At 43.8% G+C, this 26,654-nt stretch overlaps 1 protein-coding gene across 2 annotated transcripts in view; it reads right to left on the reverse strand.

Moving 5' to 3' along the window:
* LOC147882787 (lipase class 3 family protein) overlaps positions 1-26,654 on the reverse strand; it is a 120,937-nt gene that overhangs the window by 63,367 nt on the left and 30,916 nt on the right. For both annotated transcript variants that reach the window (XM_087400704.1, XM_087400703.1), the window contains exons 3-9: positions 24,333-24,546; positions 24,150-24,250; positions 7,822-7,943; positions 7,589-7,680; positions 7,236-7,341; positions 6,688-6,842; positions 6,351-6,529 (exon numbers count right to left, since the gene is read on the reverse strand). In XM_087400704.1, the coding sequence (XP_087256830.1) occupies positions 6,351-6,529; positions 6,688-6,842; positions 7,236-7,341; positions 7,589-7,680; positions 7,822-7,943; positions 24,150-24,250; positions 24,333-24,546 (969 nt within the window). The remainder of the gene's footprint in view (positions 1-6,350; positions 6,530-6,687; positions 6,843-7,235; positions 7,342-7,588; positions 7,681-7,821; positions 7,944-24,149; positions 24,251-24,332; positions 24,547-26,654) is intronic.

Here is a 26,654-nt window from a genome sequence, read left to right on the forward strand (position 1 = left end):
TATCCATAGATGCCACTTATACCTTGGTATGAGCCTTGTAGGCCTAGTTATAGTCAGTTAGGACTATTGGTACAATTAGTTTATGTACCATCTAGGTCAGTTAGGACACTTAGTCCAATTAGAGCAGTTAGCCCTAGGGTTTTGTTATGTTGGCTCTCCCTTGAGGCTCCACACTTCAGTTTTGCAGCAATCTATTACAGCATCTCGTCTTTCTCCATTGTGCTTCCATTGAGCATCATATACCATGATGAAAGGTATTGGGCAAGTTGCTCTTACTTTTGTCTCTGGTGGTATTGTCACTCTAGAGCATGTGCTTTATGTTCCATGCATTCGTAAGAACCTCATTTCTATTTCAGCCATTGCTACATGTGGCTTTCAAGTTATTTTTTACGGTGTGAGGTGTGCAGTGTATGATGTTACACATGCTTCTACCCTGGTTTTGACTGGCACATTGTCTAGCGTCTTTACAGACTTGATGCTTATGACATATGTTCAGATGATGATGCTGCACTTGCCGATGCACATGCCTTTGCTATTGATTCTACCATGGCAGATACTCATTTGTGGCATGAGAGATCTGAACACCTCAATTTTAGAGCCCTGGTGAAGTTATATAAGGAAGCTATGGTTGTGGATCTTCCCAAAATGCATATGCCTACCAAACATGTTTGTGAATCATGCTTACTTGGTAAGATGCACCGTGCTGCGTTTCCCAAGGATGGGAGAGTTGGTGCTTCACGTAAGCTTTATCTAGTTCATAGTGATGTTTGTGGACCCATGAGGGTTGCAGCTCTTGAGAGGTTTTACTATTTTCTTACTTTTATTGATGATTTCACCGGGTACACTTGGATTTTCGCATTGAAATCCAAGTCTAATGTTTCTTCATGCTTCAAGCACTTTATTTCCTTGGTTGAGAATGAGAGTGGGCTGCACATTGCTCACATTAATACAGACAGGGGGGGTGAATACATGTCGAAGGAGTTTGCTGTTTTTTTTGGCTTCCTGTGGCATTAATCATCGATGCACGGTGCCTTATACTCCTCAACAAAATCCCGTGGCTGAGCAGAAGAATAGTGGTGTAGAACAGGAAGAAAAAGATGTGTTTTCTGAGTTGATTAGGTGGTTGCAGCAAATCAGCTGCATTTGCCTTAGTTAGGAAGAGCTCCTAGTGGAGAAGACAGGAGAAAAAGAGGGCGGCCTGTAGAAAAAGCCTGTAGGAGGCTGCTGAAATCTGCCCTAACCAAAAACGAGCTGCTTCCAATTGTTTTTGGGCTGTGTTTTGCCAGGTTCTTGAAGAATTTTCAGTTCAGATTTTGTGTGGGTCAGGGGAGAAGCCACAGGAGGAGATTTGGACAGGAAAGTTGCTGTTTTTTGTGATTTCGAGCTCTATTTTGATAAATACAGTTTGCTGTAATTGTTTTGAGGTGTTCTCGAGGTGTTGTGGGCCAAGAGCTACAGGAAAAGAGGTGTTTTCTGAATTTCTAAGTTGGCTGCAGCAAAACAACAGCAGAAGGGGTGAAACAGGAGGAGTTTTGTGGAGTCTGGAGTCAAATATATGCAAGTTTTGTGGACTGTTTTGAAGCGGAACTATGTGGCCTTGTTGTAGCAGATAATCTGTGATCTTTTGATGCCAGAGAGTGTATGAAATCAGACTGGAATTGAGCTGATTTGTAAGTTGAATATAGTCTCATGTGTGGGATCACTGTGGACGGGTTTTCCTGTGGAGTTTTGTGTAAAGAGTCAAAGCTGAAACTGAGTTTTTGTATACATGCTTGAAATAAAGTCTGTTGATATCTCTAGGTGTTTGGTTCTGGGTGAGTTTGTTCTGCATGTGAGAGTGTGACACGCTATAAAGGCGCATATAGCTATACCGCTTCCGTGTCATCACCGTATATCTTCCACGTATATCCCGAGACATGATCTGCATACCTCGAATTTGCACCCCAGGAATCATCAGCACATGCCTTCAGCACATAGTCCAGAAACATAAGTGCATATGAAATGCACACCTCCAGCGACTAAGGGCATAACTTCCTGCGTAGCTCCCTAGCCCTACCCAGTGCCTCCACTAGAAAGGATGTGTGACATTCATGTCCAGCAGCTGTACAAACAGTGACTATTTATCCTCCTGGATCAAACATAAATCTCGATGCGTACACCTTCCAATTCTTCAAGCATTTTCCTCTGTCAAATAACCATTGATACATTCTGTCATGATCTTCCATTTTCAGCAACCCCCTGGTTTCTTTCTATATGGCATCATCAATATATACTATTGCATTTCCTCCTCCATACCAGCTCGCAAAATCTTGTGATGGAAACAACCATTCCTCACCTCTACTCTTCTTTGACACATTTGAATTCCACTCATAATCATATACTGAATTAACAAACATCTAATCATCAACTTCCATCTCATGGTCATCCAATTTGCAACCTACATCATTGGTTTCCAACTCTTCCTCTGGACAAACTGCCAAACTAAGACTATAGCCAAACCAGTCATCCATATGTTGAGCATCAACATGAGGTGTATCCACCATAAACTCATTTCCCTTCAGCCCATCAACATCAAACACAGCAACTTCATGCACTGTAGACTCATCATTGCCACTTCCCTGTAGTTTCTCCAGCTTCAAGACCACTGGTGATCCTTCAAGATTCTCCACATCTTGCAAAGGCATCTCTACCAAGTCTAAGCTTCCTAAACTGCCAGGCAAAGCATCTTGGTCCCCCTGACCAACAACAATAACCTCACATGCATTCTCACTACTAACAACTGACTCATTCTCTTGGGCATGACAAGAAACACACACCTTATGATCAGCAACCACACATGCAAAATCTATCACGTCATCATCCAAAATAGCATCTAACTCATCATCAGTCACACCATCACTCCCTTCCTGCACAACTGATATGCAAGTATTTGTTATCTTCTCCAAGGAAGCCTATTCCAACAGATCATCCAATGCACTATCAAGAATACAGTTCAGCTCATCATCCAAATTCTCACAAGCTGCAATATCCAACTCATCACCCGGATCGTCAATATGTACTTCATCCATAGTATCTTCATTAGTAACATTTTGATCATCACATTCTACCTTGACTGGCTGAAGTACAGGCACATGCAAGTCATTTCTCATTTCTGAATCAAAAAGATCATCCAAGTCATATCCATATTCAAACACATCAGGTTCCTCAACATTAACATCACTTTCACAATCTACAGCATCATCAATAATCTTTCTAAACAACATATCTGAATTTCTCTGCCAAGAGTCAGAAGTACAATCAACATGCTCATAATCAGTTTCAGCCTGTTTAACAGTATGACCAGCAGCCTCTTCCACATTAAAATCATGACAAACAGACATACAGGAACCCTTATCCTCAACCCTGATAACATGCAAGGAAAAATTAGTAAACTGTTCACATGGTAAACAGCACACTGGAGTCTTCCGAATTCTCCTGCAAACTGTCATCTCCATCTCCATCCAGCTCGTCGACTTGCCTTTTTTTCTCTACATAGCCACATGCATGCTTTTCCTAAAATTAGCCACGTCACCTTTGCTTTTTTACCACTCTCCCACTCTCTCCTTCAAACTTTATACCATGGCTGTTAGTGCCTATATTCCAACCTTAGGCATACCAATGCACATAACCTCCTAACCAGCATTTAATGCTCAGTTCCCCGCAGACTATCACACAACCATGAAGCCAATCCTGACACACTGGAAGCAAGGCATTCTCAACAAAAAAACTCATGCTTTTATGCACATATGGCATAGGACAACCATGAAGAGTACATGTCATCCCTCAACAAAACACCATCACCCTTTGGATACCATGCTCTGGATTAGCCGGGTGCTCCCACACCTTGGGCTCATCATTTCCCTTGCACATACACTTCCATCAAAGCCTAAAGCTTGATTGCCACATATATCCACACATCCATGACGCCCACACTAAGTCAATGAGTGCTCCCATGACTTTACCACAATACGGAACATCACTCATGTACATGTACAAGTTGAGTTTGGGGTTTTCAAAAATCTTCACACAACGGTTGTAAAACCTCTGCTAGACATTTGCGTTTGAGTGCTCATCTGTTGAAGACATGCACTTGATCTCTTCTATCATACTAAATATAGGCGCTTATGCTCTCATTTGCACTGGGTAGGTGCTAAAGCTATATGCTCTGGATACGTAAGTGAAGAGAACCTCTTAGGTGTGCTAGCTACGTTGGAATATATCTTTGGAATTTCTGAAAGCTACATGCTTGATCTTTGGATACATACTTGAAGAGAACCTCTGAGATGTGCTAGCTACATTGGAATATATCTTTGGAATTTGTGAAATCTCAAGGAAGGTATATGAGATTTTAGCTTCAAAGGTCGGTGAAGTCACTTGAAAAGCCACTCATAGGCTTCATTGAAGGAAGATTATTTAAGCTTAGTCTTCTTGATGGCAGTACCAGTCTTTTACTGTAAGCAAGGGAACAAATAACAATTGGATCAAAGGTGTTATCTCTTGCCAGTTTTTTTGGAAAGACCAGATCTTACTTTGTATCAGCCCTTGCAGAGGACATGAAGAATGATTGGACCCAACTGTTAAGTGTGTTGGTATAAGCTTTTGACGTGTGGGATGGCAACAGAGGATCTATTGTAGCAAATGGAAGTGTTCAAGCTTTTGGTGTGCGGAATGCAGCAGAGGATCTATTGCAGCAATCGAAAGTGTTTAAGCAGTAGGGCCGATAATTGGTGTCTAGCATGGATTAACACTATAGGGGCTTGTTTGGCTGATCCTTTTGGCTGCTCTTAGGGATGGCAAGGAGCCAATGGGAGGGGATTCGAGCACTTATAGATGACTAATTTTGTGGCTGGATTGGAACTAGTTTTGAAGGCAAAGACATATTAAGATGTGAGAAGTGCAGCGGAAATGAACAGGAATGGAGAGAGATTTTTCTTATTTGCTGATAGTTTTGTTTAAAGTTGCTTGCAAACTCCCTTCTTTCCTCTGTTATTTCGCTTGTTTTATTACAAAAATAATTGAAATATTGGATATATTCCAGTCTTATGAAGATATATATATTCAATACAGCCCAGAGATGGCTCTGCACAGCCTGGGCAAGGAAGTACCCAAGCAGCGCAAGAAAGGGGGGGGGGGGGGGCGGGGCACCTGGTGCAGAGAGGAGAACCAGGGTCGCACAGCTTGGGAGGGGCAGGCTCTGCAACAGCCTACAGGGGAGCTGAGACCGAAGCAGAACAGGGGGAGGAAGTAGCCGCAAAGGGAGGGGTTTGGGGAAGAAGAAGGGCTTATAAAGGAGCAAGAAGCTGGAGGGATCCAGCATTCCAACCAGGCGGAGGTTTACACAAAAAAGAAGTGTGGGGGGTGGCAGTGGAATCACAGGAGGAAGCAGAGCCCCTAGATGGTAGCGGAGAAGCCCCAGCGAGAGCATAGGCCCTATATGAGGGGAGGAGAATCCCCCACTGTGGGAAAGTAAAGCCCGTGGAGGGGAGCAAAAGGGAAGAGCAGTCAAACGGGGGGATGATGAAGGCAGAGGGGAGGAGGAGATGTGGCAATGGAGCAGAGTGGATGGCAAGACTGGGTAAGAGAAGGTGCACTGAGGACTGAGCAGTGGGGTGACAAAAACAAGTGGGGGGGCTTGGAGCTGAAAGAAGGTGGAGGCAGCAAGCATTCCAACCAGGTGGAGGTTTTGCACGACAAAGAAGTGCAGGGGGTGGTGGTGGCATCACTGGGAGGAAGTGAAGCCCGCAGAATGGTGGGGGAGGAGGCCCGGCGAGAGCATAAACCCTGTAAGAGGGGAGGGGTATCCCCACTTTGGGCAAGAACAACCTGTGGAGGGGAGTGGAAGCAAAGAGCAGTCAAGTGGGGGGAGGAGGAAGGCAGAGGGAGGAGGAGATACGGAAATGGAGCGCGAGTGGATGGCAAAACTGGGTAAGAGGAGGTGGTGGGGAGGGGCGCTGCGGGCTGAGCAGTGGGTGAGAAAAACCAGTGAGGGAGACTCGGAGCTGGGGTTCAAATTGAGTTTCCAGCAAGAATACTTTAGCATATAGATTCAGAATCTTTGCACCTCTTCAAAGCCATCAAATCACATATTCACCTCTCTGCTCAGCTACGGTTCTCTTTTCCTAACCCAGGTCTAGGTCTTCTTGTGGCTATTTACAGCATTGGTTTTTTAAATATCTGTATATTTATTTCATATGATTAAAATTCTCCTAAAAGTGAACTGCATTTAGAGTTGAAGTATATGTTGCTTACACAAGGAAGCATAAACTCTGGACGTTTTAGGAAAAAGAAGTGAGAAAAGAAAAGGTGCATACTCATGGATGTACTAAGGCCATCGATACTGTCTTGAAATGAGCTGCCCTCATTTTCTTTATCACAGATGTTGTCAAGCTGCAAAGCAAGCTCCCTAGCTGCCTCAATTATACCTTCATGTGCAAAGTGTGGCATTGTGGAAAGAAGATGCTGCTTCACACTTTCAGGAATGTTTTCACTCCTGAAAAAATGCAGTATGTTAGTTACAGGCCACAGGTAACTAGTCACTGCCTATAAATAATCACAAATGAAAGATTGAAGATATTATTCAAAAAATAATCTTGAAATAAGAATATTAAAGAGATAACCAAACTCTTCTTTGAATGCCACAACACTTACTTTAGCAGTCCATGCAAGTCTGACTTTGTAAGCATACATTCTCTACTAAGCCCATCAGTCAAGAGGTCTTCAGGAGTCTCAGTACCACGAACTGCAACTACCACACATTGAATTTGATGGACCACAGTTACAAAATAGGCAGATTCACGTTTGGCCTGCAGTCTCCCCAACCCAGCACCATCATGTAGGACACGTAAGAGATGCATGGGACTGTTGGGGAAAACATGGAAGTTTCATTGAACATGCCCTCTGAGAACGTTGAAGGCATTGATTTACCCATAGAAAGAATTGCATATGTTTACTCTATGATATAATAAATGCTTTTCTGGCATACTATTCTCTAATGCAACTGTGACAGTGTTAAACCAAGACTTCAACCTACTAGCACCAAAGGCTTCCATAGGTTTTAATGAATGACATGTTCAATATTCTATATGAACGCAATCAATAGAGACATGCAGCAGACGTTGCAAATTCTCATGATCCTTGTCCAAAAGTTAGAAGCAAGCGTTATCATATGGAAGGACCTTGTATCCTCATGTATATACCTGATGAACACGTCCTCTACGAAGGGCTTCTGGGGGCAGCTTTAGATGTCTTAGAAATGCAGCAGCATGACCCCTCCACCAATTATCACCCTCCAACAGTGGCCACCTGCAACATCATCATTTTCACAGGGTTCATCTGACTCCTAAGCTCAATGCCAAACATGCACAGTTGTAATGGTGTAAATTGATGTCCAGACACTTCAAAATTTAACACACATTCATGTAGCATAGACTGCAGGCTGCCATCCCTATTCACATGTGTACGAATAAAGATACATGTAAAAAGCATCATCATTGGACAATTAAATATCAACATGGCGAAATGAAATAAAACGTGTCAGAAGTCAATCAACCTGTTCCGATTCCAGGGAGTGAAAACTCCTTGGCGATACATCCATGCACATGGGAAAAGCAATGGATTCCTGCCCACATCTAGCAAAGGTCCCTGAAATATTACCAAAGGGCTTCATGAGATCTGCAGATCTATAACACAAAAAGGGCAAAAACTGAACAGTGTTTCATGTGATTGACAGATACATCAACAGTTTATGAAGACTGTCAAAATACTGGTAAGTTCAAACCATACCGTATATGCAGCCACAGCATAAGGATGAAGAATCGTTGCCTCTCGGATGAGGGCTTCCGGAGCAGGAGGAAACTGATCTGCAGAGGACTGGCGGGACCCCTGAAGCTGTAAAAGTGCAAGACCTGCCTCCACAAAATCAGCCTTATGGAGTTAGTATGAGAAAGTTAATAGTGGCAACCTTACCAAATGCCATGATTATTTAGTAAGTTACTCATCACACTACCCAAAACCATCGTGTATATGTGCCTGGGCCCTGAAATCCATTAGGTATGTCTTGTTAAAGACTTCTTGCCGACCGGCAATCCATGACACTACACAGTATCAAGCAGCTGAAGTTCTTATCCGAACTTCATTGGCTCTAGTAAAGTGATCGGCTTTACTATCAATGTCAAATAATCATAAAGAACATTTGTTCTTTAATGAGATTCTCACTGATCTGGGAAATTATTAACCACACTGGATTGACCACCACGGTCAATGTAAGCCTTGCCAGGTTTTTGCTAGAAAGGATTTGCAGCCTGGGCAACACCACCCTGTGATGTCCATCAATCCATTTCAGAAGTGAGGGATTGACTTTTTAGCACCTCTGCAAATGATAGCCCACAAGAAGAAGTATCTTTTGGTGGCCGTGCAGTATGTCACCAAGTGGACCAAAGCCGTGGCTCTCTCAACAGCAAATGGTAAGGTAGTCTCTGATTTCATATTTGAGCGCATATGCACACGGTTTGGAACACCCATAGAGATAGTGCCAGATCATGAGAGCCCGTTCCTAAATAAAGCTGTGGAGTTGCTCATGGATCGTATGGGTATCAACCACCGCACTTTACCATCTATTATCCAGCATCCATGAGACAAGTAAAGTAAACCAATGGTCTCCTGTGCAAGTCCATGGGTAAGATGGCAGCCGGACATCGTAGTCAGTGGGACCAGAAGGTTATTGAAACGGTTTGGGCATACAACATCATTCACCAGGCGTCCAATTAGTGTATGGAACCGAGGCAGTTTTACCTATGGAGATAGAGATCCCTGCTTTAAGATTGGCACAGGAGCAGAAGATGACCGAAGATGAACAAGTAGAAGCCACGTTGTGGGGATGCTACGCATCCCATGCTTGGGGGGAGGAAATTGTTATAGGCAAAAAATTTTACCAAGGAAAATGGTATAAATAAATGTGTGTGTATGTATGTGGCACTAGTAAAATAAAATATATTGTGCTAAGTGTCCAAGGTTGAGGTGGCAGGGTAAGCCCATGTGCCACCCTTCCATGTAAGAGGACTCATAGGTGTGTGTTAGAATAATATAGTATGACGAGGTGGCAGGGTACCCCTTGTGCCACCCCTCCACCTAGGCAGTCCCATGCAAAGCATTAAGTGAGATATGGCCAAGGTCAATGGGATATATAATATAAAATAGATGAAGGTGGCAAAGAGTCTTCAACCAACTCCTCCATGTGGGTTGGTCCCATGTAGAGTGATTATGTATAGTCCAAGAGATGATATTTCAATAAGGAGAAGAGTAGGATGAGGTGGCAAGAATCTTTCTGCCAGCCCTCCACTTGTCCTTCTAATTATTATAAAATTAAGGAGCCATGGGGCATCTTAGACTTAGGATAAGAAGGTTTGATTTTTTAGGAAAAGAATTGTTGTATGCTATTGAGAATGCATACCCACCTAGCTCACATGGAAGATGCCTACACACACATCATGCATGTGGGAGGATACATTTATTAGGATAGCCCCTTCCTTTTTGTTATAAAAGAAGGGGCTATTCTTTGATGCGACACCCTCACTCTTGTACTTTGATCTCTCATTCTCTCTCACTTTGAATAAAGAATCCCCCGTCCTCTTTGATGTCTCCATCTCTTCACTCCCTCTTTTGGTTAATATGTGTATGCAGATGCAAGGTGGACCTAAATACTAAATCAAGCCTCTGCACATCCGGTTCTACAAAGTGCTAATATCGTTAGAATATCCACAGAGACATGTGTTAGGAGAGCCCCTTCCTTTTTGTTATAAAAGGAGGAGCTATTCCTTGATGCGACACCCTCACTCTTGTACTTTGATCTCTCATTCCCTCTCACTTTGAATAAAGAATTCCCCGTCCTCTTTGACGTCTCCATCTCTTCGCTCCCTCTTCTGGCTAATATGTGTATGCAGATGCAAGGTGGACCTAAATACTAAATCAAGCATCTACACATATGGTTCTCCAAAGTGCTAATATCGTTAGAATATCCACAGAGACATGTGTCATTTTATAAGGAGCGCCAAGAATGTCATTCCAAAGAGCATGACTCAAACTAAATGTCGTCGATTCAAACAAGAAGAGTCATGTCTCTCATGAAACCCCTGAGGCTCCAAAAGAGAAAGCCACGCTACCTAGCAGGTCATGAAAAATGGATAAGGCATTAAGGCACTCAATAAATCAGGAATCCTCTACCACTTGATCATCGCCTTTTTGCAATCCCATAAGCAATGCCGAAGAGTCTCCTCAACAAGAAACACAATGAATACAAGTAGAATCTACCACAAACACGGACCTCTACTAGTTCACTGCAATCCCTCCTAAGATTTCTATCTAAGGTTAGCTGGTTTTTTCTTAAGTGCTTTTTTTAGGATTTCAATGTAGCCCAGTCATCCTCTGATAAGGTAGATCATCCCTTAAAGTATTTTTAGCACCATATTGAGAATTCTCCAAAAACAATCCCATTAAATTTGGTTATTATGAAACTAGTCAAAATTTTATATTTTGTTGTAATTACGAATGCTATTATCTCAGTCCCCCATTTTTCGCGCGTGGTGTGTGAGGGGTTAGGCTACATTGTCAAATCTCACAAATGGTGGTGTTATAAAACTAGGAATATTCATCCACATGGTATAAGGTTGATAATACCATATGGTCGTGTTTAAAAAATATTATTTGTAAGGCTTGCATAACCTTGGTACATTACAAAGATGTCTCCTCACAAGATAATCGTAGATTTTCTTGGACCTTTGCCGCATGTCATGATGGGATTTTTACTTTTTCGGAGAGTTTACTACTCATATGCATCCATGTGAATACTCTATCTATGATTTTCCATCGCTTACGATCCTTTGTGTTGCACGTTCAAAATTTATCCAAACATTTTGAATACCTTTCTTTATATGTAGCATTTCAACGGATGCAAACAAGTGTCTAGTAATGTATACGTACGTTCTCGTAGTTCCGTGATTTCCTATTTACATCTATATCACTTGGTGCAACTCCAAGCCATATTAAATAGATACGTTTGACAGCTGAACAAGCACAAAGTCACTATCTTTCACATCTATCATTGGCTTAAATGCATCTTTGAATCATTTATTTCTCCCAACTCTTCGAAGTCATTCATGTCATTTACTGCATTAGATAAGACTACACTGTGTATCCATGGCAAAAAATCTTTGAACAATTCTTCTTGCATATTTGTAGATCCTAGAGCATCCACCAATTTTTCTAATACTCAATTGCAAGTGCTATATACTGCATGAGGAACCTGCACTATTAATCATCTTTTCTCATACCTTAGGTTACCTTTGATGCACCTTTGAGTGATCCTAGAGCATCCACCAATTTTTCTAGAGCATCCACCAATTCGTAGATCCTAGAGCATCCACCAATTTTTCTAATACTCAATTGCAAGTGCTATATACTGCATGAGGAACCTGCACTATTAATCATCTTTTCTCATACCTTAGGTTACCTTTGATGCAACTTTGAGTGATCCTTAATATACATGGAGACCACCATTGGGGACCCTATTGGAAGAATGGGGTTTCAAAAACTCTATCTTCCATCTTTCCCAAGTAGTCACTTAATCAACTTTGGATGCATCTTGTACTGCATTTGTGCATGCCCTCTTCCTATAAAACCTAGCTTGTAATCATTTTCTTCTTCTTGCCAATGCATCTTGGCCATTGCATAAGAAGCCATCAATGTAACCCTTGAAATCAAGGACATGGGTTATTAGGAACGATGCGGGTCTTGAAGTTTGACACAATTAAAAATGATAAATGAGAAATGAAAACGTGAAAGTCATGCTTGTATTGAGCTTCTCAGAGAGTTTGGTCAACATGGCATCGATGTCATCATGTGCATGATCCATCATGAGAAATCATAGTTTGATCATGTTGAAGACCACTCGTGCCACCAAGAGCGACATTAGTAGCAATAAAATGCAAACAAGTAGCGATTGTTGTTCTGTGATGCACAATTGTCCAATTGTAGTTGCAGGTTTTCAGTAATCATCTGAACTCTATTCAACCATCCAGTAACATTAACTTATCAACATATGGTTTGATTAAATTCATCTTGCTGACTATTGATCCAATGTCTTTCTTGAATTTATTGCATTTAGCAGTATACTATTGATCTCAGTATGCCATCCTCTCCCAAATGAACCTTTTTCATGTCTTTTCAACCTCTCAAAACTTCATAAATGCATTGATAATGATGCAATAATGAAGTTTGAGTGATGAGGTCATAACTCCAAAGCAAAATAACCATAATGTATTTTCTCTTATCCATATGTAATTAAGCATGTTAGTAAAACCGATCACTTTTTTCTCTTTTTATCGCATCCTTAATCTTGGTATTGATATCTTTTGCTGAACCATCTTATCAATTATTGCACAAGTTTTTTTTTAGAATTTAATTTTGATGCGAAACACCATGCATAATAGAGATTTCTACAGCTTTATTGTTGTAGCACGTAACATCGAATTCACCTCAAGAGTATACGTATTATTATCCCAAACTGTTCTTTAATCTCTAAACGAATGCTGCACTTGGAGAACTCATTAGTCTTTAGAAGACTGGCAAAATTATATATTCTTGTACCCATGCTATAAACATGATTTGATGAATCAAAAATATCATAGACATAGTGCATGCTTTCAAGTTGAAGCTTCAAGGTTTATTCTCGACTAATAAGCTTACAATATTTTTTATCACAACAATCAGTTGTTGCTACTTATAAAATATCACATATAGATTACCTCAATTTAGAAGCTTTTTGCATGAAAATCTTGGCTTTCTTATTTGCCATACAATAAGTTCTCTTTTTAACATAAATTGAATTCTTGCTCGAAATGAAATCCTCACTAAAACTCTCATTCCATCCATTCTGAATACTTTGCATGTGAACAATTCATGTGCCTCTTCTGTCCTTCAAGCTAAGTCTCTTGATAGGCCACGTCACTAATAGCTCTAATTGTGTCGATTTGGTGAGATGGCATATCAAGAGATTTAAGGATCTTGAGTTTTTGGATCCATGTCACTCTTAAACCTGCTCTTGTGTTAGCTTACCTCCACTGGTGACCAAAAACACGGGCTACTCCTGAGCTCCCGCCTCAGCCTTCTCCAGCCTCATTCTGCCTCAACCCCCTCCCACCTCATCTCCCTCCCATCTTTTTACGCCTCCGCCTACACCCTCTCGCCTTTTCTCTGCCTCGCCTCACCTCCGTCCTTCTCCTTCCGCCTTCTGCCCACCCTGCCTTCATATGCCTCCACCACGCCTCCTTCCTCCACCCCCCCCGCCTCCTCCCACTTTCATCCCGCCTTTTTCTCACCTCCCAAAACTGCCGCCCTGCGCCTCATTCCGCCTCCATCCCGACACCCGACCACCTACAGTCTCCTTCACCCCGCCGCCATCCACGTCTCTCTCCTCCGCCTTCACCTAGCCTCCATCTCGTCTTTTCTCTGTCTCCACCCCCTCCCCTCCTCAGACCCTCCACCTCCACCTCGCCTCCTCTCCGCCTCCACCCCGGTTCTCGACCGCCCCCTCTTCGCCTTGCTCTTCTATGAGGGCTCTCCTCTCCATTCGCAGCCAATTGTAGGGATGTGTAGTAGTTTTCATGCTCCCCTGCACCTAGCCCTTGGGTTTTCCTTCCTTTCCTCCAGGCAATGGTGGTCAATTTGTTTGTCTTGGAGAAAGAATTTCTTGGTAGTGACCCTTGCTCTAGCCAGAGGGACTCTATGGCAGCACCCTCGAATAACTGTTAAGATTCTTCTTTCCCCAGCCGACAAGAAACAGGTGAAGCATGCACTTCCGTCACTTCAGGACAAGGCAGTAGTGGGCAAAATAGTTGGCCTCACACCCACGAGGAGATAGGTGAGAGACTAGACTCAGACGAGTCTAGCACTAGAAGGAGACCACATCCAGGAGGTCATCATCTACGGAAGAGGCGTTTTTCTCATCCAGCTAACTCTCCTGCTACTGCCTTGACACTTGTGGAGCAGAGCCCCATCCTCCTTGGCCTGCATCTGGTGAACCTTTTCTCTTGATATTATGGCTTCACGGTAAAGAACATGCACACGACACACCATGTTCCCCGATTTCTAGTGATGCTCCGCTTTTTGGGTCTTCCAAAGGAAAACCCATCCTTCCCTCCATTAGCAGAGCGTTTGGCACAGTACTGGAGTTCCTGCCATATTCAATAGCTTTAGTGGTAGCAGACAACGGAGTCCCCAAGATCAGATTGGTGGTTGAGAGCCCAAAGTCCCTCCCAGAGTTGATCCTCCTTGAGACCCTCGAGGCAAGTACACTTCATCAGAGAGTGAAGATCTCCAATTTACCAAGCCAACATCTTCGTTGCATGCAGATGGGCCATCTAGCCCACAACTGCCCTCATAGTCAGGGACGAACTCCTCCCTCCCACCCCCGCAAGACAGGCAAAGTCAAGATCCCAAAGCCCAGCATCCCTTAAGACAGGAGTAGCAAGAGTCCCAGACAGCCTAGGTGACACCTTCAGAGGGAGAGTGGACCCAGGTGGGAAAAAAGAAAATTTGGCTTAAAAGTGCCGCAGGCAATGGGCTAGACGGATAGAGAGAGAGAGAGAGAGAGAGAGAGAGAGAGAGAGAGGCAACGGGCTAGATGTAAGGAGAGAGAGGAAGGGAGAGAGAGAGAGCACGTCGAGAGGCACCCATGGAGGAGGAGCCGTAGGAGCCTTGGTTGGAGACCCTTCCCCCCCAACAGTACGGACCACGGTTTAGCCAGGTGATCCTCCATTAGTAGAGGTTCAGCAACCACAGTCACCCTTGCGTCAACAGTGTGCCTAAGAAGCTCCTAACGTTGCGATGGCAGAAGCTGCTACAGAGGGTAGCCTGGCAGCGGTTGATGAGAAGGGGATTCAAAGCCCACGTGCGCCTGATCAGCAGAACGGTCTTGTGACTTCCCCTATTCCCTCTCGCCTCCCTCCCCCTCCGAACCCCTCTCCCTCTCCACGCCCTCCCCCTCCTCCCAAGCTCCCCCTTTCCCCTCTTTCTTCCCTCGCCACTCCTGCAATGGTCATCCTCACCACCCGCCTCCCTCCCTCCGCCTCCCCCCCTCTCTCTGCCTCCCCGCCTCCCTTCACCCCAACCTCCCTCTCCATAGCAGCTTCTTCAGCTCCCCCCCCCCCCCCTCCCACTCCCCTATCAGACCTGCCCTAGCTCCCTTGCCGGTAGGTAAGGGCACGACCACACCTCCCTCCGCTCCCTCGTCTCAACAGCATGTCCCCATCCCTTCTCAGCCCTCCCATTCCAAAGGGGATTTAGAGGGAAGAGACCAGTCCTTCCGATCAGCAGCTCCCAAATTTCAGCTTGGGCGCCCTCTCCCGTTTAGAGATTGGGCCCTTGGAATTACTTGGAGATCTCGGACTCTTACCCTCTACCACTAGAGGTGACGTTCATGGTCATCTAGCCTTGAAAAGGGGGTTCGATCAGCATAGTGGGATCCCAGACACATCCAATTTAAAATTCCAGTTCACCTCCATAGGGTTGGAGAAGTGGACCCTAAGGGTATTTGATGCTATCATGGGGGATCAGATCTCACACATGATGGACGATTGAATGGGTCCACTAAGACTAGATCTATGGCATGCCCATGGTGTTGAAGTGAACTTGTAGTTGAGCTTCATGCGGGAGAAGCCAATTTTTGGTTTGACACTATGGGTTATCGGATTGCCACCTAAAGTAAGGATTGATCGGGCACACTACTGGCCACTCTAGAAGTGTGCTGAGATATTCAGAGTGGATGTATCCTTTATGTTGCAATGGGCACGGAAGATTGGCATAGATCAAGTGTCCACACTGGTACGCCGTCACGCGGACACGGACTACTCGTCTTCCAAAATCCCCTCAAAGTCACAAATGGCAATTTTACAGGCACCCACGCACAGGCGAGCTTTATTTCCTACTTTCCCGTCCTCATGAGTTGGACTATGTGAGTTGGAACGTGCACGGGCTCCACGACCGTGCACGTAGTCAACCGCAATATCTGATCCTTCACAGGAGTTGCAAAGGGCAGTGGTAGGGCGAGCAGTGAACTTCATTTGGATACAGGAGCACATGTTCTCAATATCAAACATCCGACGGCGTCATCACATTCTTCCCAAGAGAGATCCGGAGGTAGTCTCTTGTCATAAGACGGAGAGGCGGGGTCTGCATCTCGGTCTCCCAGGCGGTGGCCCCCAGAGGTCTACGATTAGGGTGAGCTTATCCTAGGGTGGGCAGTTTGGATGGGAGTCAGGATGGGAGAGTCCAAGAATGGGATCCTGAATGTGTATGTGCCGGCGTGTAGACAGCACCATCCAGCCTTTCGGAGGCTGACAGAGTGTCTGCCAGATGTAGACTCCTGGATCGTTGGAGGAGACTTCAACAATCTGGAGTTTGGGGAGGACAATCAAGGGATGCCTCCTTTTCCGAGATGCCAGCAGCAGAGCGGAGCACGTGGAAGCAATTCATCTTCACGATCAATGGCAAAGACACGTGGAGAGCGCGAGTTTAGCAGGATCCCCAGTAGTCTTCTCTTCTCATTCGGCCAAAGGCAACATGATGGATTGCTTGAGAGGTTGGATAGCTTCTACGTTGGGGACTGGGCACTCCACAGAGGTGGCTCGATAGGGATTCTAGCAAGCACCACAATGTCAGACCACTCTCCAACAGTATTACACCTAGAGCAGCTTCGACGTGGTCTTCTCCAAAAGGGGATCCGCATTCCAGAGAACCTACTACAGGATGAGGAGGTTCGGCTGGTTATTGCAAAGATTTGGTAACAACCAGAGTCAGTCCCCTACGAGGGCTGGCCTTCGTGGGTGACAGATGCGATTTAGAGGAGCAACGAGGAGCTGCCATCTCACACCCTTAGACAGAGGAGGACTCTTCATGAGCACGAGCATGCATTGCGAGACGGGACCTCGCCTCCATAGAGAGGCTCAGGGAACAAGACCCAGGCTCCCAGTGGCTTAGTGATAGATTTGAGAGTGCGAGCCTTGAGCTCCAGGACACAGAGGTTCGACGGGCTGAGTTTTTCTACCAATTCACCCGAGCCCGCTGGGTTAAGCAGGGGTATAGGATGGCGAAGCATTTTTTTCATACCACTGGGCCTCGATCGACAGGCACACAGCTACAGCGATTACGGGATCTGTAGGGTATCTTGCACACTGAATTTTATTGTTAACCACAGATTTCTGTAGCCAGCTCTTTCACGCGGAGAGGAAGACTCTAGCTTGCCTTGTGGCCCATGAGTTAGTTTGGGACCATGTTCCGACAGTAGTCTCGAGAAAGTTGTGCAAGAGACTGGAGAAGTCTTTCACGGATGAGGAGCTTTGGGAAGCCCTCAAGGCCCTTCCAACCCGAAAGTATCCTGGTGAAGATGATTTGACTCCGGCATTCTTTTGTAACTTCTGGGAGATCACTGCCGACCCTTTCCGCTCAGCCTGCTAGGAGATTTTCCACAAGGGTTCTCTTCCCCAGTCCCTGAGCAAGGGGTGGATTTGTTTGATTCCGAAAGGGAGGGATGGGTCAGACATCCGACCGTGGAGACCAATCGCCCTACTGGACACCGCATACAAGATCCTAGCTAAGGTATTGAGTTTGCGTTTACGGCCTCATCTCACCGACATCATCCATGATACACAGACTTGCTTTGTACAAGAGCATAGCATCTTGGACAATATTTTCACATTTTGGGAGACAGTGGATTGGACTAGGGAGGAGTCACGGCCTTTCGACATTTTTCTCTTGGACTTTGAGAAGGCTTACGACAGGGTGGAGTGGCCTTTCCTGGAGGGCACAATGGAGAGGTTGGGTTTCTCATACAGACTGATTAGAGGAGTCTCTACGCTATATGCGGGGAGCTCTAGTCAGATGCTTATCGGTGGACACACGGGTGAGGTCTTTTCTCTCTCTTGCTTGGTTCGCCAAGACTGCCCTCTAGCTCCCTTTCTTTTTCTTTTTATTTAGGAGGCATTGGGCTACTTCTTGAGATCGCAGATGGTGGGCCTCACAGGGTTGAGGCTCCCAATCAGACAGGAAGGGCAGTTGTTAGATTCCGAGTTTGCAAATGGCATAGTCTTGTATGTAGAGGGCATCACAGTGAGCTTGGAGAGAGCCCGGGGAGCCTTGGCTATTTATTGTGAGGCATTCACAAAAATGGATCTTCTCAAAGCCCCCCTTACGGGGAAGGGTTCCCCCATGATGAGGAGATTAGCAAAGGCCTCATGCGTGCTCAGCCCCATTGCAGAGAGGAGTTCAAGCGTAAGCTTCTCATTCAGCACCCGGAGATCAGGGATCGGGATGGACATATGCTCGGACAACAAGCTCGCATTGGATGGGCACAGTGGGGCAATGGCCCAGCCTGCTCCTTTGGCAGATGGAGCATATTACCCATGGAGGTAGAGGCGAGGCTTGGAGCCATAGCGCATATGCGAGTGACAAGGCAACGGATGAGGGAGATTGACCTAGATGGAAGCACTCTGCATGTGGATGGACAACAATTGTATGGGCCAGTTTCTCAGACAGGGATCCTTTTAAGCATGACGACTCAGCGAGGCAACAAGCAGCCTGATTTCTTCCGTGCAAGGTCTAGAGGCCTAGATCAAGCATTCACTGAGAGAGACCCAAAGATGGACGGGAGTTTGGATGGGATTCATTAGCAGATGATCAGAGTTGTGAGCCGATTGGAGAAGAAGTGGCACATTGATCCTCCTAGCATCCCAGAGCAAGATGCCCCTAGATGGCAACTCTGGCTTTGGGAAGGTAGGCCCCTGAGGGAGGTTCAGTGGAATTCGGGAGAGTGGTTTTGGCCTTCCAAGATCGACCTCACCGAGCAGGTGGACGAGATACCCTTTGTTTCCTATACCACTCGGATTGACAGGAGGATTCAGATGGACTCTTCAACATGGACCCCTTCGAGGGAGAGACATTGGGTAGCCCCGGGAGGTTTGTTCTAGATTTTGGACGCGCCTATGGTCCATTTTGCGGCCAAGGAGATCTCCTACTTTTTTTGGTTGGCCGCCCACGGAGGCTTGTCCATGGGCCGTGGTTAGAGCAAATGTGGGTGGAGGGCCAGTGTCATTTTTGCTCTGCTAGTGTTTTGGAGACGATCCTCAGTATCTTTGGAGCTATCGCAGCCTAGAGAGGATCTGGATGGGAGCCCTCGGGATTATGACACACATGCAATGCCTTCGAAGGGTGATAGTGGCCTGGTTGATTGAGGGAGGTCTCGCATGCAGCGTTCTAGATTGATGAGGTCTCTCCAACTTACCGGAATATGTGGAATATTTGGGTTGCTCACTATAGTCTGGTGATAGATGAGCATCCGGTTCCACCCTCGGCTACCTTGATCTCCATCTGGCAAGATATCATCTACACCCTGCGCTCCACCTGGGAGCGTGGGATCTCGGGCTCTAGGATGACTGTCGCAAGACGTGCACATTTCTGCAAGGCTTGGCCTGCAGGAGTTTTTTCTTCTACTCAGCACCTTTGGGGCTACGAAGTTTTTCAAGCATTAATAGAAGGTTCTTTTCTTTGCCCAAAAAGAGAGAGAGATTTTTGAGGATGAAAGACCATTGCTAAAGAAGGGACATATGAATGGTTCTTGTGACTTATCTCATCTGGGGCAACAATCTATGTCAAAAAGAGAACTTATTGTATGGTGAGTAGGAAGGCCTGGATTTTTTCACAAAAAACTTATAAATTAAGCTCATCAATGGATGATGTTTTGCAAGCAACAACAACTGATTGTTTTTGTAAAAAATATTATCAGCTCACTAGTTTAAATTGAATTCTCGCTCGCAATGAAATCCTCACTAAACTCGTGTTCCATCCATTATGAATACTTCACACGTGAAACAATTCATGTGCCTCTTCCATCATTAAAGCTAAGCCTCTTGATAGGCCACATCACCAGAAACATAATTGTGTCAATTCGGTAAGATGGCATATCAAGAGATTTAAGGATGAAAAACCATTGCTAAAGGAGGGACATATGAATGGTTCTTGTGAGGATCTCATTTGCGACAAGAATTTAAAATATGTGAAAAATAAAACTTATTGTATGGTGAATAGGAAGACCTGGATTTTTGCACAAAACACTTCTAAAATTGAGCTCATCTATGGATGATGTTTTCCAAGTAACAACTGATTGTTTTAGTAAAGAATATTGTCAGCTCACTAGTCAAGAAGAAATACTTGCGCTTTGCAACTACTTTTGGAGCTTAAACTTAGAAGCATATACTAATTATATCTATGATAATTTTAACTCATCAAATCACATCGATAGTGTGGATACAAGAAGATATAATTTTATGTTTAATGGAAAGCATGTGTGTGCATTGACATGGTATAAGATATACAGGATCCCAAAGAACTTGTTTTACAGGTGCAGACGACAATACGAGCAAAGTGTGCGAAGAGTCCTCCATGGAAACAAAGGGATTTTAAGAAAAGCTTGGGATCACACTCAAATAGCAAAATTAATTATGAGAGACTTTGTAGAGAAGAATGCAGAGCATATGCCAATGTGCCACACAAAAGCGAAACATGATAAGATTAGTGAAGAGAAACACAATTGGTAATTCCAAATATATATAAGCAAGCACACATATTCATGGAGTTAATACGACATTGAAAGAGCTAGGATATAAGCAGATGTCTACGCTCACATTCAATCACAAAGTTTAAGCATGCCAGTCTTGAAAAGAAAGTGAGTTTAAGCAGCGCTATGCATACAAGAACGTGATACTCTTAAAGCGACACAGATATCACACTCTATAGCAACAAAGCTGTAAAAGCCTCTATTGTACATGACTTTTAGTATCACAATTAAATTCGGGAAAAAAATATAAGCATTATACTTGATAAGATGAATTAACAAAAGACAATAATAACAAGATTAGGTGCGATAAGGGACACACAAATCTACTCATTGAATCAGGTGCGATTATACATGGATATGAGAAAAGACAATATGATCACTTTGCTTTGAGATTATGGTCGCATCAATTAAACTTCATTATTGCATCATTATCAATGTGTTTACAAAACTTAGAGAGGTTGGAAAGACATGAATATTATGATTTAGCAAAGTAAGCAATAGACTGCTACATGCACCAAGTTCAAGAAAGACATTGCATCAATACTAAATCAAACCATGTGTGTGGATAAGTTGGTTGTATCAGATGGTCAAATAGAGTTCATACGATTACCTAAAGACTTGCAACTACAACTACACGATTGTGCATCAAAAAATAAAAATCGCTACTTATCTGCATTTTTTTCACTCTTGGTAGCACGAGAAACCTTCAAGATAATCCAACTAGGATTCCTCATGGTGGATCATACACATAAAGACATCGATGCCATGTTTACCAAACTCTCTAATAAGCTCAAGACAACCATAACTTTTATTCTCCCACAGGCCACACCTAATGCATCATTTTCAATTGTCTCAAACTTTAAGACCTACTCCATTCCTAATAACCATCTTCCCCATTTTAAGAGTAACATCAATGGCTTTTTGTACGATGATCGCGATGCATTAGCAGGATATTCAAAAACATTACAATTTACGTCTTATATGAAAGCGGATATGGCAAACATGTAGTAGAAGTGGCATCCCAAGTTGGTTGAGTGGCTACCCAAGAAAGCTAGCCTTTGAATTGTGAAAGAGAGAGAATTTTGAGAAGCCCATATTTCCAACAGGGTCCCTAATGTTGGTCCCCATGTTTGAGTATATAAGGAACCACCGAGAGATGATAAGTTGCATCAAAGGTTATCTCATGTATTAGGAAAGATGATCAATAGTGAAAGGTCCTGATGTTAAGTTCCACTATACATAGCTTCTATAATTGAGTAGTAAAAAAAAATAATGGATGCTCTAGAAACTCCAATATGCACGAAAAAGAACCGTTCAAAGATATTTGGCACATGGTGCAGGCTTAGCTATTGCAATAGATGACATGAATGACATCGAAGAGTTGAAGGAGCTAAATGATCACTATACCTTCACGCAAACGACCTAAAGATGCATTTAAGCCAATAGTAGATGTAAAGAATGGTGATTTTATGCTTCTTCTATTGTTAAACGCAATTTACCAATATGGCTTGGAATTGCACAAAGTGATATACATGTAAATAGGACATCAGATAACCACAATAAGATACTTCTACAACATTGAATTGCATTTATCAAAATGCTACAGATAAAGGATGTATTCAGGGTATTGAGATAAGCTTTGGATGTGCAACACAAAGGATCCTGAGCGATAATATTGTATTTAAAATAGATGCATACGAGTGCTAAGCTCCCTAAAAATATAAAAATCCCACCAAGACATGTAACAAAGGCCAATTTACGATCGTCCTTTGGAAAGGAGAAAGCCACCTTTGTGATGTAACAAGATTATGCAAGCCTTACAACGGTGTTTTATAAACATCACCAATATGAATATCATCAATGTTATACCATGTGGATAAATATTCCTAGTTTTATATATACCAATGTCATGAGATTTGACCATGTGGCCTAACCCCTCACACCCCACCCGAAAAATGGGAAAAGACATGATAGCATTTGTAATTCTAGCAAATACACTATTTCTGCTAGTTCCATAGTAACCAGATTCCCAAAATTAATGAGATTGTTTTTATATTCCTAAAGTATTCGAAAGTTTTCAAATTCCTAATATAGTCCATATCATCATCATTACTACTGCTCTAGCCAGCCGTAGGATTGTTAGAAATCGACCAACAAAGGGTACGCATAGAGGAAGACTGATAGAATAGCCCAGGAGCTCACACAATGTGTGTGGGGTGTGGAATCACAAACTTCTTCAACTTATGTGCATCAAATAGATGTGCAGACTAGTAAATAGACAATGATCCAACTAGATATAGAAACCACCAAAAGAAGATATTTCCGTCCAAAGCTATGGACAGAATACAAAAGACAGAGATCCAAAGTCCCACCAAAGTGTGGTCCTTTGATCTTACCACAAGGTACTTCTATCTATCTACCGGATATCTCTAGAAAACTAAGCCCACATGCTCCACCTCGAGTGTATGTAGACTCTCCGTCCAAATCTCAGCTTCTTGCTGCCCTGATAGACAGCCCTGCTGTGAACTCAGTCTGCAGCACACCTCTGGCTCACCTTCACCTCCAGTGTTGAGGCCCAAGGGAGAGGCTTGCTGGCTGCTCCTGTCTGCCCACTCTTGCTGACGAACTGGATGCAAAATGAGGCCCAGGGCCTCTCCTTTTATAGGCTCCAAGAGCCCTCTGAAATGGCCAATTTTTCCAGGCTTAAATGGCCGACTTTGTCTGCCCAACAAACTGACCTGGTTGGCTGCCCCTACCAGCCCAACCAGGGCCCTATTTAAGGGCTTTCACTTGCCCTTCCAGGCCTTTGTTCCAGGGCATAAAGCCCTCCATATTATATAGGGTTCAGCCCCCCTTGGCCCTGCCATCTTCTAGGCTTGGTAGGCTGGCTCTGACCAGCCCTACCAGCCCCAATACTGGCCGACCAAGCCTGCTGGCTCTCTCCCCCCAGCTGCTGGTGCCCGCTTCTGTGGTACTATAGGCAATGAGCTGAGACCCTGAGACGTGCACTGCAGAACAGTCAGCACTTCTTTTCAGCACCTCACACATTGCTGAATTTGTATTTTTTTGAAGCTTTTAGTAGATGGCTCTTTTTATGATTGTCTACGAGCGCAGGATCTAGATTATCCTGCCTTCTTGTTGTATAATGATATCTTCTAATGCTTTGTAACTGGCTGTCCCTTTTCATAGGACTGCTCTATGTAATATAATGACAAATGGATTTCACTAGGAGAAAAAAAGTGTGTTTGTGTTTGGCATAACAGCCTCTGTTCTAGAAGAAACAAAAAATCATTCGCAAGTCTCACAAAATGAGGGGCTTGAATGCTGGGGTCTTTCAATACTTGCCAAGATGTACCACATTGAACACAGCAGTCTTGCATTAGGGGGCTGCCCACAATTTTGAGTGAAAGGGTATCAGACACATCACCATGTCACAAGGTACTAGAGCTACCTGCAAGAAACTCCAAGTGGCTCGCACCAGTAGCCCGATATGAAACAAGATCACCTAACACTGCTGCAACAGAATCTACTTCATCCTCATCGCCTGCACTTCTGCAAAGTAAAAAAGAGATCACATAAGATACCACAGCATTGCATCCTTGAAGCACCAAATACGTTAACATAGGCAGCTCACATATATTGAGCCCTTCCAAGGCAACACAGGGCTTCTCGAATCCCATAGTCAAACATTTCGTGGTAGTATGCTCTCCACGCTTCACTGTGCCTAGCATATAAAGAGCTCCATGCCAAAATGTCTGATCCAATGCAGCATTGCATGATAGTCAGCACCCATGCTGCGAGTGCCAAAACAAGAAACAAAAGTGGAGTCTTTTGGCTCAAGCCAGAAGCTGCAATAGAACAGCAAAACAGCATGTCAGAACACTCCAGCTTACTTCTATTTTTGTGACAGCCCGGACAAATCTATTGAAAAAAAAAGGCATAAGATAAAAAGGGTATATGTTTGCCACATGTCTAAAATAGCTCATAGATAGCAAGGAAGACCTTGTTTACATGTCAACTAGAGATCTACAACATGCTGACAATACGGGACAATACATCATTGTAATTTAGTACCCAAGGTTCAGACAACAGGAGAAGCTAGTGAAAGGATTCCATGTCTCCAGCCCTCTGCCTGCCCCACATACCATGGACAGTTAACTGTCTCCACTCCCTGTCTTCACAACAAGACAGGATCGGAACCCATCATCATGTACTATGATTTTCATAGTCATTCCGCCAACAATGAGATATTACAAAGGTAATGTCAAAATTAGAAACTCCCAAACGTCCAACACTCTTACACCCATGACACTCAAGACTTCTTTTGTCAGAAGTAACTTAGCATTTCACATTTAAAGTTTTTTGCATCCCTAGTGAGACTAGGGATAGCTACATAGCGCTAAACAAGCCTTGAGGCCCAATTGGTTAGGATGTCAGACAAGGAGAAAGGAATTAGTATACATCATCTGCAGGCATAATCTGAATCATTCATGTGCCACATTCATGCCCAAAAAAATGCTATACAATACTGAGAGACAATAAGTTGACTTATCTCAGAATAAGTTGACTGTGGCTCATCGAACTAGAGGAAGGGTGCACTCAAAGCACAGGGGAAGAGTTAATGAACACAAAACTTGCTAAGAGGAGAAGAGCCCTGAACAGACAAATACCTATAGAAGAAGAAAGAAAGGCAATACAATTCCAGTGTGTTCCTCTGCAGGATAGACAATTGTCTGCCCAGAAATGAAGGACTCCTTCCATTCACCAAGCTAGAATATAGAGGTTGAGGACTAGATACAGGGGGACTACGTCCTACTGCTGCATATTGAACAGAATCAAATGTTAGGCTCTTGATCGAACTTACTTTGATATGCAGTCCATAAATCCTATGGGAAGAAGTTGATGCCTCAGTCTGCTTCACCAAAAGTGGTCAGCCTGACCTGACTCATCAAACCAGCAATCCAACAGCCTGATTCAGTCAGCCATGTATTGAGCAACTTTAGTTGACCTAAGAGCTCAAGTAGTCCTAACTTCTTATGTACAACTCCTACTATGGAGGGTTTAGAAAATGGACCAAGAATTACAGCTAGCATAGGTCATTGCATGGGTGGCCATGTATATAGCAGCACTCTTAGTGCAGCAGCTTTGGTCAATACAACATTTTTGCATTGATAGATGTCATGCCAGGAGTAAAACACATGTGGAACGTATGGAGACAAAATATATGCATTCTTGGTGGAGATAGCAGCAACGGTACAATATGGGTTAAGAGACCATTACAATTTTGATGTGTACACTGTCAACTGCAACTAAGCAAGCTGAGGCTAAGCACAGTCTACAGAAGACAAAACACTAGAAGGGCTTGCAAGACAAAGTTAATGCAGTTGCATGAAATACTAAAAGGAAGGGTCTAATTGCTTCTCTTGCTCACCAAAGGAAAATAGAAGAGTGTGCAGGGACTCTTGATGTGTAGTACTGATTGGCTGCATAAGCAAGCTTATTTGCTGACATGGATTGTGCAACTTTAGAGTTCAGTGTTGGCTGTGGTGTAAGCGGTCGTTTGCCACTGTCGATTGTCTAAGCAAAACATCAACACATACAATCACTTTAGCTATTATTCATATACTTGTGTGTCGAATTGATGCTTGATGCACGTTGGGTTCTCAAGACAGCCCATTAATTGGGTAGCGCAGCAGAACAGATGGGCACAATGGCACGAGAAAGAAATAGATCGTCATTGTCTATGACAAATTGTCTTGTTGAAAGATTCCCAGGCAAATTGTTACTTTATTGCTTGTGGATACGTTGGATGTTACGTAGGTGTGAAAAGACAGGATAGACCTTCTGGGACAGCCATTGGGTGAAGGAGCTAGATGACTGCACATCGAATATGCCTTGCAACTAGATTTCTTGCTTTCACAATACACAAGAGGCTAGATTTCCATCGTTTATTTGC

The sequence above is a fragment of the Dipteris shenzhenensis genome, chromosome 29 (assembly GCF_047967505.1).
Source record: "Dipteris shenzhenensis isolate YYH24624 ecotype China chromosome 29, Dip_SZ_1.0, whole genome shotgun sequence".
Lineage (NCBI taxonomy): Eukaryota > Viridiplantae > Streptophyta > Polypodiopsida > Gleicheniales > Dipteridaceae > Dipteris > Dipteris shenzhenensis.